Source organism: Parus major, chromosome 3 (assembly GCF_001522545.3).
Source record: "Parus major isolate Abel chromosome 3, Parus_major1.1, whole genome shotgun sequence".
Taxonomy (NCBI): Eukaryota; Metazoa; Chordata; class Aves; order Passeriformes; family Paridae; genus Parus; species Parus major.
Genome location: NC_031770.1, coordinates 45,875,903 through 45,889,496, shown reverse-complemented (window position 1 = coordinate 45,889,496; position 13,594 = coordinate 45,875,903). Strand labels below are relative to the sequence as shown.

The 13,594-nt window shown below is 39.0% G+C and overlaps 1 protein-coding gene across 2 annotated transcripts in view; it reads right to left on the bottom strand.

The window, feature by feature from the left end:
• Nucleotides 1-1,358: 1,358 nt before the first annotated feature.
• CHRM3 (cholinergic receptor muscarinic 3) overlaps nucleotides 1,359-13,594 on the bottom strand; it is a 265,832-nt gene continuing 253,596 nt past the window's right edge. For both annotated transcript variants that reach the window (XM_015622920.3, XM_015622919.3), the window contains one exon: nucleotides 1,359-12,766. In XM_015622920.3, the coding sequence (XP_015478406.1) occupies nucleotides 10,945-12,747 (1,803 nt within the window). In that variant the 5' untranslated portion in view covers nucleotides 12,748-12,766 and the 3' untranslated portion in view covers nucleotides 1,359-10,944. The remainder of the gene's footprint in view (nucleotides 12,767-13,594) is intronic.

Sequence of the window (13,594 nt, the reverse complement as noted above, 5' to 3'; positions counted from 1 at the left end):
ATAACTTAAACTAAGGCCGGTGCAAACAGACTCTGTGCACCAGCAAAAATGCAAAGGCTTGTTAATTCAGGAACCATTAGTGAGAAAACAGATAAAGAAATTTGAACAAACTGGCACATGTGAGAAAATTGCTCAATTGGCAAAAATACAGGAAGACACTTGTGCAGAAGTGAGTCTCAAACTGCCTGCGATTAATTTGGTAAGAAATAAAAAAGAAATCCAAAATGCCTATTTGTGAATTTTGTCCTCTCTGAATATGTTAAAATATCTATCAGAATTCTGCACCAGTAATCCACATTCTTTCCCCCAAACAAACAAATGTTCTGTGTACATCATTTAAATGAGAAAGGAAGAAAAGGAGTCATAAAGAGGGCAGAGCTGCGCAATTCCTCATTTCCATTTTTCTCTAATGTTATTGGTAATAAAGACCACTCCAGTCTACAATTCAGCTGGAAATTATTTTAGAAGCCACTGTTTTTGTTGTGTGAATATGCTGTCATTGGGCAGCAGGAAGGAGGAAGGGAACTGGAAGAAGATATACATATATATGTGTGTATATATATATATATATATATATTTGCATACACACACACACACACACACACACACACACACACACACACACACACATACATATATATATATATATAGGTATGAAAATGGCTGGGGGTGGCTTGCTCTGTTTGCTCTGTTTTCCAAGAGAATTTCTTTGCAGGCTCATGCCCAGGTAGTGCAAGGTGGGGGCACACAAGTGGAGGTTTTTAATGCTGATGGAGGCCACACAGTCCAGCCCCACAGCATGGTGCAGGGGCCTGGCTGCCTCCTGCTTTTCTGGGGAAAAATGTTCATTTCAGAAGCACAGAGGGAGCCTTTCCAGCAGCTGGAGCTGGGCTTGGATCAGCCCCCAGAAAAGGCTGTTTTTCACTGTCGCTAGGAGAGCATAGAGCAATTTCACTGAGCAACAGACTGGGTCATTAAGTGAATTAATAGCAGTCAAAGAATACTGTAGCATTTGACTGGAGCCAAAATTTCCTTCAACAAATTGGCACCTGAGGGGAGTCCTCCCACTCTGAGGGGAAGGACAGTTTCCCCAAAGGAAAGCATCTACATGATGAAGACTTCAAAACACTTTCTAGATTGTTTACCCTTCTTGCAACTTCTAATCTCAAATTACTTCAATCAAAACAATTACATTTCTCTTAATTGCTTGTTCTGTGTTCTGGCCCTGTTTTGACTCCAGAGAGGAAAAAATAACATGGAAATATATCTCAAAAGTTCAAGCAACATCTAATAGTTATGTAAACCTTACCTCACTGACTGCCTGGCACACAGTGTATTACTGTACAATCAGATATGTCTTTTATATCCCATAATTTGCTTTTTATCTTAACTAGCAAGCCACTCTATGAGCAGCAACTAAAGAAATGAGTTTATCTGCTTATATTAATGCAATTGTTATCAGGGGCATACAGGGTAAAAATCATTTGTAGATTACAGTAATGTATTTGCAAGGAAATTTCCACACGGGAAGGTGCCACCTGATTAGTTTTCTGTGGAGAGTTAAAAAAAAAAAAGATGTTAAAGTATCTTGGCAGGAGAAAGTCTCTTAAGAGCACAATGTTCCACTGTGATGGTACAGTGGGAGCCAAGTTTTGACAGCACATTTTGGGCTGATACCCATGCAGTGAAAGGAGAAATGTGAGCTCTCGTGGGACACTGGACCTGGACCGATATATTGATTTTTCTACCAACACACAGCCATGCACCTTCTGCCCTCAGGACTGCAATGGTGGCAGTCATGCCAGAGGGGAGAACAAAGCATTTGAGTTTCTCTCAGTACATCTTCTCTTACTCTCATTTTTATTAGCTGCATAAAGGAAGGTTCCTATAAAACACTGAAGCCAAGGAAAACGATTGCTCTTCATCATTATCTGCCTCCACTCTTCCAATTACTGTGCTAGTGTTTTGCAAACTGCTGTCAATATGAGCTAGGGCCAATTATTCTTTCTGAGAGTTTACCAAGACATGGAATTTAATTACTTGGCGGAAAACTGCTGCACAGTAAGGTAGGTGTTAGCAAAAAAAGATCAATTTGGCCAATAATTTAAAAAATGTTAATATTCTGTCTAGAACCTGAATGGGTAGCTATGACTAGATCACTAGACACCAGATTTTGAGTGAATGCTCAAGCACTGTCTTTTAACACAGCAGAAGTTGAGGGGCTCCTTTCCACTGTTTCCTGTTATTTAATGAGTTTAAAGCACATTCAGCTCCATGGTTTTGCTGAAGAAAATCAGTTTTATAAGGTGTAAAATTCCAAATTATTTTTCATGAACCTTTTTTTCTGAGATGCTTAATTATTGCATGTAATATCTCCATATATTTCAAAATCAGAAAGCAACAGGCAAAAGTCAATTTATTTAAAATGATCAAGCCTTAAAAGTATGTATTCAGATATTGTCTCTGGGACTTGTTTTGCTCCATAACCAGCAGAACAGAAAGCTTGCAAGTAATAGGAACATATCAGGAAACACATAAAATATGTTCATCAGATTCCTGCCATGTTATCTCTATTTCTATCACAAAAATACCCGCTATCTCCAAATAGAAGCAGGAAGCTTATGGCTCTTTCTTGTAACAACTTGACTGGTGTGTCCCACACCCTTCCTGCTGTGAGGTGGCAGGGGCAGGAGTTCCAACTTCCTGTGAGGCACAAGTCCCATGACTGCTGGTCAGCTTTGAGGCAGGAGGAATTGGGTTAAGAGGCAACTGGATGATGGGACATCTCTAGAAACCCAAGGATAACACCTATTCAAAAATGAAATCTCCTTCACTGACATCTTCTAACGTCTACAGCTTTCAACTGCAAAACTTCATATTATATTCATCATTTTCTTACTTCTTTTGGAAAGCAGTGAATCATTATTCAGCCTTTTTACAGCTTTAACTAAGAGCTCTTGTGTGCACTTAGTACATGAACTTCAATGATCCAGCCCTATGCAGCTTTTGAGAGCAGCTGTCCATCCTTAAGTCTTTATATCTCACCTCTGATGATGGATTCTGTGTCAGTCAATACATGTTGCAGAGACTAAAAACCAAACCAAACCAAAAGCAAAAGTGGCACCTGTGTGCATTAGTTTAAGTCTTATGCATTTTTCATGCTGATCCTTCCTGTCTCACAGCAGGAGAAATATGCAACTATGTAATGTAGCTGGACTGTTTTGAAAACAAGTGAAAGGACCTGAAAGGACCTTCCATCATATTCAGTGAAGTGCAGGGGAAGAGCAGGAGGTAAATGCTGTTCTACCCTTTACACAGAGGATTTTGTTCAGATTACCCTATGGCCAAGAGATCACACTAATTTTGAATAAAGGAGCGAAACATTTAGTCAGATGTGCTTCTACAGCCTGCAAATTAGAAAGTTTTGGTTCTAATATCACTTGTAAAATAAATAACATTAATGGTGATATGAGGCAAGCAAATGGAATGTATTTCTGTATCAGAAAAAATCAAGCCAACGGAGGATAAAAGCTGCTTAACTCCAGCTATATATGATTTCATATAGCTTTGCAGATGCATAGAAATGACATATTTGTCTATTGATGGCAGAGGGTATTCAATAAGTATATTCAATAAATATATGTGATAGGTATGTTCAATAGGAGGGGAGTGATCTATGTGAAGGATAAAAGAAATGAGTGGAGAAAAGTACTGAGCATTAGGAAATACAGCACAGGCTTGTTTCCTGTGATGTATCTGCATAAGCAGATTGCAGCACCGTGCAGAGTTCAGAGTAAATTGGCTTATTTCTTTTGCCCCATGGTGTTAATTACTCTGTGCCACAATGGTAATAATCAATCTTAATGTGGACACATTAAGCACAAATTAGGAAGGCCATTTGGCCATTTCCTCATCCCTTTGGCATCTCTAGATTAGGCAGTATTTCAGGAATGACTACAGTTGCTTTGTTACTCAAAAATTTCAATACAGAAGAAAAATAGGCTCACAACAACTGGATGTTTTGAAACTACATCAGGAATCAGATTCTTGTCTAGAAACTTTTCCACCATCGTGCAAAATTTTTCAGATCTTTTCAGTATTTTCCATAAATTAACTATGCCTGTATGAATGAATTGAAAAATAAATTTAAGTTCTCTTGGCACAACAATATCCTGTTCTTTTCTGATTGTTAGGCATGATTGAGTGATGATTACCAGATCATTTCAGGAGTACTTTCATTCCAGAAAGTGCAAGAAATAACTTTGGTCCGGGAGCGAGAAAGAATCTCCCATCAAACTCCTGGAAAATCCACATGTGCTCTGACAAAAAACCCCACTTACATATTAAGGCCTTGTTATTTAGTCCTAGAGTGCTCTAATAAGGATCTCTCCACAGAGGCCTGAGTGGGGTGTCAGAGTGCTCTGCCAACAGTGTAGCTGATGGTGACGCGTGCGTTTGGCCCACAGAGTCATTCATACACTGAACTTTTTTGGGCACTGTTTACATGTGTTTATTCACCCTTATGCAATGAGGATGTGAACATCTATAAAGCCTTTAAATGTCTTGGGTTTTTTTCCACACTTTCTGCCAAGTTACATAAATTTTATAGCTTCACTAGCTTGGAAAGAAGTTACCTCTCCTCACCACCGTTAGATTGAATGGTCTTGTCAACATTTTCTTAAGACATTCCCTTAAGCCAGCATCACACAGTCAAAAATTTATTGTTTGAAAACCCAGAAGGGGGTGAATGATCTAGATATAGTGGGTATTTCTTAGTCTTACCAGACAAATGAGGTTTTTAAAGCCTGCAAAATTCTACCCATGGGACTGGAAAATGAAAAGCATTACACCATGCAACATAAAGGGCAGAGCAATAGGATGGGATGAGGGAGGATGGTAATTTTTTTTCCTCTCATTGCTAATGGAAAGAGTGCTGTTCTTACCTTAAAAGAATTCTTAAAAGAATTTCCAGTGGTAACTTGCCTTTATATGTTTATGACATTTGCTTCAAACTGTTTTTATAGTGACTCGATTTCTCTTTCAAATTTGAGAAACTGGCAGTGATGTTCACACAGACAGGAGTTTCTCTTACATGAACCTAGGTAGAATCTATTCTAAGAGGCTTTTTTTTTTAATTTGAAAAAAAGGCAGCATGAGTTTGGGAAATGTAATGGAGTTAAGCCTAGTGCAGCCTTGATGCAATAGCTCAGTAAGTGAAATATGTTCATGCATTTCTAAATTTTGGGTAATGTCTAAAAAGCCAGCTCAATACACTGAAAACACCATATCCAGAAATAATGACAATGCAACTGCATAAAATATGCACTAAGGAAAGATGTGGAAACTTTTCTTGCAGATAAGCAGAGGAGACTCAAACACAGTTTCACTGTCCAGTTACAACTGATGAGGCATCAAAGGCAACGTTTACCCTGGCTGACAATTTCAGCCTAAGTTTGTACATACATCTGTAAACATTGCTGTAGATGTGGTACAAGTCTCTGTATGCACACACACAGTAGAGTCACACACATGTTATCCTTCTGAGATATACATCGTGCATGGAGATGTATAGGTACAATAAACACACTGTACAATACTTGTTGGAATAGGCCATGAAACAAGAATCACTTATCTTAATGTTTTCCCAGGTTACCTGTGTTCCTTCCATTAAACAACCCCTGACAGGGATTGGCTCTCTTGAGCCATCTTGATATCTAAAATTAAGCAAAACATCACTCAAGCACATCTAGGAACACATCTGGAAATAATTACAATGATATTTCTCAAGAAAAAAAATAAATACACAATCTATGTTATATTTTGAGTGTGCAGTGTGAGTGGTGAAGAGCAAAGTTCCAAATGCCAGTACAGCATGGGTAATGAGTTTGCCAGTTAAGACTGTGAAGAACTGTCAGTGACATCAAATACTGTGATGCTCAATCTCAGCCAGTTGCAGTGCCATGGTGTATGAAATGAAATAAATATAGTGCAGGATTCCCATTCATACTCAGCTTGCTTTCAACAAATAGCACAACTGCATTATCTCTGCCTTACTTTAAAAGCTGAAGTACAAAAATGCCTAAGTATCATTACAAATTAGCATTTTGCCTGATATCTTTCTGACAGCTCAAAAATGTAGGAGTAGAAAAATACAGATACTCTAAATGATCTATGCCTGCTACAAGGAAGAACATCCTAATTAAATGAAGTTTTTAATTCCATGAAAATCTGAATCTCATGCATGCTTCCACTAAGCTTCAAAACAGAAGTGTTTGGGTACCATGGGAGTGCAGTGCATGAGTCAGAAAAAGCAGCCATCACTATGAACACCTCAGCTCCACCAGACATCTCTGCATACCCTTCAGGCTAACAAGAAGCAACCTACAAATATGTACCACTTTGTCTTGCTCCCAGAAGTTAGTGCAGTGATACTTGAATGAGCAGATGCATAAAATATAAAAAGAATATATAAAATAGAAAATCACAAGGGGTGGAAGCAGGTTGTGAATAAGGACAGTCGGTTTGCATGGGCCAAAGGATATTCAGAACTACCACAATGAATATGTATTTTTTTTTTAAATTTCCAAATGCATTAAAATACATGAGGATTCAGGAACTGTGTGAAGTTCAAGCTAGTGGGGGTTTGGGAGGACATCCCTAGGGACAGGTCATTCCCTTGGTGAACAGACCATTTGTGGCACAGACCACTGCTGCCAATAAGGACCCGGCAAATGTGAAACCTTCTCCAGTTGTTTTTGGTATGTTTTATACATTTTTAGAAAAGAAACTATCAGACCTCAACACTATACAACTCCTGAAATTAGTAAAAGCGTCTTTTGATAATATAAGATCAAATAGCTTGGCAAAGGGAGATTGTGAAAGGAAAAAACCCACACCTGATAACAAGGCAGGCTTGTAGAGCACATTTTAGCATAAGAATGTAGGAGCCATCTGGAGGAAAATGAAGGTTTAGAATCTCAAATATAAATTTGAAAAGCGATGCATAAATAGTCAGATGGGTAAGAGGTGAGTGAAAATAGTTTATAAATATGACTGCTTTGACCATCTCTACTGTGTATAGGGTAGCATAATGAAAACTATTTTAAAAATTATTGATGCCGCTGATTAGGGTAAAAAAGCTAAAAACTTTTTGCTTTGATGTTTGCATTCTGTACAGGCAAACCAAGTGTACTTTGAGATCTCTACTCACTTTTTAGATATAGAAAGTTGATAATGAACCAAGATTTTTAGAATATTCTTGCAGAATAAGTAAATAAATATAATAATCAAGACAGCAAAATAAGAAAATTAAGCTGTACATAATTGAGAAAAGCCAACAGCTCTCTCAGACGGTGTGCATATTCCTACTGCCAGAACCCTTCAAGCCATTTATTGTTTAGGTTGCACAGAGCCACAGATTCAGATCCTGGGAACTACTCAGGCCTTTCCTATATCTGTTTAGCTTTAGATCACTGCCAGACTGATTTGCTGTTTACTTTTGTTGGAAGTGTATTAGGCAGGAGTAGGAAAAAATGCTTCATGCACCTCTGCCCCTGTCCTCGGATCTTCAGATCAGACATTTCTCAAAGTACAGAAGTAATAAACTTCTATCACAATTTTCCACTAAAAAGCCAGCCATGTATTATAATGTATTTTGTTGCCTGTTCAGAGGCTGACAGTGATTGGGGTCTATTCTACAAAGCTTTCTCCAGACTACCCAATGGCTCCTGTCTGGCTATCGCTTCTGACTTTTTGGTCCTCTTCATATGGAGTCTAATCTTGTATTATTGCAATTAGTGGAGACTGGTCTCTGAAAAGCCAGCTTTCAGAGCTCTGAGGAGAGTTAATGGGACTGAGCTGTTTGTCTGACATCAGAATGATGCTTTCTACTGTGTTTCTGACTTAATTTTCCTCAAAACAGATGAAATATTACACCATTTGTACTTCTTAAAAATAATTCTCTGTCACTGGTCTTGCATTGTTCTTCTTCTGCAACCTATTATATGTGCCTGTGTTCATAAATAATATATCCACTAGTGCATACAGCTAAAATTTTGTGTGTGCATGGGTTTAAAGCAAACACAGAAACATATAAAATACAAATTAAATTGATGCCCACTGTACTTGTAACACAGCCAAATTCTTAATATTTTATAGTGCATATTCCATTAAATAAATAATAACTAAATTGATCTATGCTACAATATGTGTATACATACACATTTTATGCCTGTAAATAACATTTTAAAGCCTGTTCACACATCAAAAGACAGGTTGTTTATTTCTCTGTTAAAACAATCCAAGGATTTAACTCTTCCTATTATGTAAACAGTGGTGACAGACGCTTTCAAGGAAGCTTAACTTCAATAAAAATAATAGTTTCCCATTTTAAAATCAATACTAATATACCATAAATCCCCCGATGAACTCTGGCTTCCTTACATGCTCTCACATTTTGTGTATTAGGGGCACAGCACTACTCTAGATATCAGAATATAATAATATGGCAATATATATAGATATAGATATATATTTAAATGTTAAAACAGTTTTAGGTCAACTTGAGTAATGAATATATTTCAAATATATGCATCTTTCTATGAATAAAGGTAATTAGTGTTCTTTGCAACATGGGTACCTCTGTATGTGGCTAGCAAACTAGAAAAACAATTCTGGTATCTAGCTCAAAATGCACTTGTGACATAGATGAAGCTTTAACTTCTTTTCTGTTTTGTAGTAAAATTGTACTTGCAGCAGAGTTTGAATATAATTTATGAGATTACTTTAGGGTAGACATTTTAAATAACTCATACAAAAGAGAATTTGTTTTAATGACAAGAAAGCTAGGTATAGTCTATTCATTTCTCAAGCAGACCTTTATGAATCACTTTAAAAGGACACTACAGTTGAAGACTGAAGAGCAATATTTATCAACATTAAATAAAACATTCGGTGAAATATGTATAAATATTTCTTCATATGAACATAACACAAAATTAAATAGTTCAGATACACAGACACCATTTAATATATTTCCACTGTTGTCAAAATCATCTGTAAACACCATCTCACACTGAATACAAAAGCAGCTTTAACATCAGTTCTGTGTTCACAACACTGATGCCCCTTTGTAAAATAAGATACTTGTTTTATTTTCAGCAAAATAAGAGTCTAAGCAATTAAAAAAAAAATAAAAATTGGTCAGTTCAAAGGAGAATACAAAATAATCTTTCAACATGTAACTAAATCAGATTTAGAGCAACAGTTTAAAGTACAATCCTTTCCCCAGGGGACCTCTGACTTTTATAAATCATGTTTGGTGCAGACCACATCACAAATACCAGGAAATACTGGTCATGTCTAAACTATAAATATTAAAGCCCTTTTAAAATTGTCTTTATCAAAAATTGCCAGGTAACAAATTGGCAATATCACATTTTTCACACCACCAAATAACCTGGCGTCAAACGGATTTAGGTGCACTTCTCCTGATGATTTTTAAAACAGGTTGTGGAAAACAAACACTTTTTAGTGAGCATCCTTCACATGCAAAAATAAAGCATTTCTTTGAAACAAATCATTTGCATCTGAAGATCACCTGGGCAGACAGTGCAAGCAGTGGGCTCCACCAACTTCTGTCAGAAAATTACAACTTGAACTTTCATCGGAAGCCGTACAGATACAGGATCTGAGCTGGCTCTGAGAAGGGTGGTGCATCTCCATGGTCAGGACAAGGTGTTGCAGGAGCCACGTGTGCCTTGACAGCAGCACAGCCTCCCCAGCAGGACACGGGGCTGCTGCTGATGGTTGTGCCTGCCTGGCTCCTGAGCAGCTCCCTTTGAGCATCGGTAGTGTGCAGCCCAGATCTGGGTTCCCATTGTCCTACGCCCTGCAAAGACAGCTTCATGCTCTTCCCTGAATGTAGCCTTCAATTCCTTTCCCCTTTGTGTCTTTTAAAGAGCCATGATCGTCTCTGTGCTAAAGATTAAGGTTTTACTGGGCAAGTACCCCATTATAAAACTGTAAACTCACTGGCTATGGTTTGGTTTTCTCAGTTTGAAATGTGGACATCATGTTTCGGCTCCAGAGATAAACTTGAATTTCAGACAGCAAATAATGAGCCATATACTCATAACATGATTTTCTGACTTTTTGAAAATTTCAATCATATGTAATCATGATGGGAGGCCCTGTAAAACCTAGAACAATAGGTCACCTCTTTCCTGGTATGTGTGCATTGCAGAGGTGTGAATGTATTCTATGCATACATACACACACACTCTCACACACACACACACATAACATCAGCTGCACACATAGATACTCAGAAACCAGGAATCAGGGGTACAGTTAACAATATACCAGAAGAGAAGTAGACAGGAAGCTCTACTGGGACAACAGTGAGCAATTTTTCAACCTACACAGTGTCTCAAATAATTTCACAATCCTGTTTCACTAGCTTGCTACATCTGTATGTAACTTGAATTGAAAGTTGTTGGATTCCTTGGAAAAAGAAGAGTTGGGCTAGCTAGATGTGCTTACCTGAGATCCCAGAGTTGATTATAATCAAAGAGCTGGGCAGATCAGTAATGGGTTTATAATTGCTATACAGCTTCTCGCAAATTCGTAGGAAAACTTTATTAAATCTTTCACTCCTTAGTAAAAATGATGAAGTTTCTTAGTTTTTGCTGAATGTGGATTTACTTTTATATTAAACTGGATTTATTGAAAGGATAAATAAGCCTGGCAGCTGCTTTCATGTTTTGATGTTATAGAATCAGAACCCTGGAACCATCTTCCCACCCTAACCCATCCCATCCCTTACTATCCTGCCCATCCTGCCCTGTCCCGTGCCATCCTCCTCTGTCCTATCCCATCCCATCCTGTCCCATCCCATCACATCCCTGCTTCGTTATTTTTTTGATTTGTTTAAAAAATACTATTCTATGAAGCCTCCCTAGGGATCCGCTTATGAAAAATGACGGACTGCCTTTGCTGATACTGCTGCTTGCGTCTTTTTCGTTTGTCACACTGGCACAGCAGCAGCATCTTGAAAGTGTTTCTGAATGTTTTGTTACACAGTGCATAGCACATGGGGTTTACTGTGCTGTTGATGTAGCAAAGCCAATACCCCAGGTGCCAGAAAGTTTTGGGGATACAGCTGCAAAAGGTGTTCACCAGAACCATGATGTTATATGGGGTCCAGGTAATGATGAAGGCAAACAAAATGGCACTGAGTGTCTGTGCTGCTTTCTTTTCTTTGATAAGTGACATTCGTTTCCGTTTTGTGATCTGACTTCTGGTCTTCAAGGCAAACTTTTTTGCCAGGGTTGCTTCCTTAAAGGACAAGGGCAGGGCTGTCGACGTCTTGGTCACTGATGAGATGCCATCAGAAGCTGTGGTTGTCTCTTCTGATTCTGGTTCAATTGGAAGCTTATTAAAGCTCTTTTGGAAATTTCCACCGTCCTGAACACCTTTGGGAGGGTGCGATTTTTTAGGTTTCTTTTCCTTTATTTCTGCATCGGATTTCTGCAGTTCATCCCCTGACTCATGCAAATCTTCTGAGGAGGGTAGTTTTGTGGAATTGAGGATAGCACTGTGACCAGGAAGCTTCAGCACGATTGAATAGATGGCTCTGGTCTCTGCAGCAATGTCTTCTTCGTCAGAGGAGGCTGAATTTTCAAGGGAGGCAGCAGCATCGTTGTTGTTCCAGCTGTCACTGCTGCTATGCTCTTGGTCCCCCTGATCTGTGCTGGGTTCCCAGCTCTTCATGGTGAGCCAGAAGTGGCAGCGTCTGTATTTCTTTCGGGAGGAGCGCTTCATGTTCTGCCGTTGCAGCTCGTAGCTGCTGCAGCTCCGGGAGCTGCCTGTCTGGTGCACAAAGCGTGCCGCCTCTGCTTCGCTGCCCGAAGCCTGGAGCCCTGCTAACTCTTTGGTGCGTTTCTCCGTCTCCTTGTAGATCCTCCAATACAAAATACTCATAATGGTGACCGGCAAATAAAAGGCAGCTATGGCAGTGCCAAAAGTGATGATAGGTTCACTTAGAAACTGGATGAAACATTCATCGGGAGGCACAGTCCTCTCCCCAACAAAATACTGCCAAAACAAGATGGCAGGGGCCCAAAGAACAAAAGAGACGATCCACGCTAAACCAATCATTACCCCAGCCCTTTTGGTTGTTCGTTTGGCTCTGTATGTTAGTGGCCTAGTGATGGAAAAATACCTGTCAAAGCTTATCACAAGGAGATTCATGACAGAGGCATTACTGGCGACATAGTCAATGGAGAGCCAAAGATCACAGGCCAAACTTCCCAAAGCCCAGTGGTCCATGATGATGTACGTGGTATAAAGGTTCATGGAAAGAACACCGATGATCAAATCTGCACAAGCAAGGCTCAACAAGAAGTAGTTGTTGACTGTTTTCAGTTGTTTGTTAACCTTAAATGCAACAATCACTAAGATGTTTCCTATGATGGTCACCAGTGCAAGGATCCCAGTGAGGAAAGCAATCAAAACTACTTGCCAGACAGTGTGTCCACCCAAAGGGTCTTTGCTTGTGGCATTTAGGGTCATGTTTGTTGATTCCACAGTGGAGAAAGGAAAACTCTCTGTGGTCTGAGGGAAATCATAGCTGCCAATGAGTGATGCTGCTTCATCGAGGAGTCCTGGTCCATGCGAATCTCTCTTCCAGAAGGAGCTCACATTTGGAAAAAGGGGCGAGGATGAACTGTTATTTTGCATGATCATTGTGGCTCTCTGACATAGTCTGTAGCAGAGAAAAACCAAACAAAAAACAAGTGAACAGACGAAGATGTTAAATAATTTTCCTCATACTTGTACATAAAATCACTTTAGCACTTTGAAAGATGTCTTTCAAAAGGCAAGCTGCCTGTGACACATTCCAAGTCAAACCTGTATATGATAGTACTCAACTTCCAGAATGTGATTAATCTGAGCTCTTTATAGTGATCCTGTTGTGTTTCCTTACAAACACTGACTAACAGAGGAACCAAAGTCACAGAAGAATTTGAATCTACAGTAGTATTAAAATGCCCCCGAACTCTAACTCTGAATTAAAACACTCCCTGCTGGATCTGTCATGAACTCAACATCTCAAAAATCCGCTGTCCTGAAGCTTTCAAAAATTAAGTTCCAATCACAGGAAGCCACAAATCTTCCAAGTTCCAATCAACACATGTCCCCAGTGCTATCCTGGCTCTGGTAAAACAGAGCCACTGTCTCTGCTGCCTCCAGCTAGAGCTGATGACAAACGAAAATATTGTTCTGCCTTTCCTTAAACTATGGAGATACAAGCCAGCATCATTTCACTGTGTCAAGCTACTCTAACCTGTGAGGCTGCAAAAGTCTTCCCACTGTCATCTCTGTTCAGCTATCTGATAAAAGTAGTAAAAGTTCTCATTAGCACATGCCACTATTCATTTTTTTCATGCACATTTTTATACTTGGACTAAGGATTTTGCACATCTAATGACTTCAAAATTTCTTTGGGGCAACACATGGTAAAAGTTCCTTTGAAACTATGGTCTCTAGAGTCAGGAAAAAACCTTTGGCAGATGTATGTCAAAGCAATCAT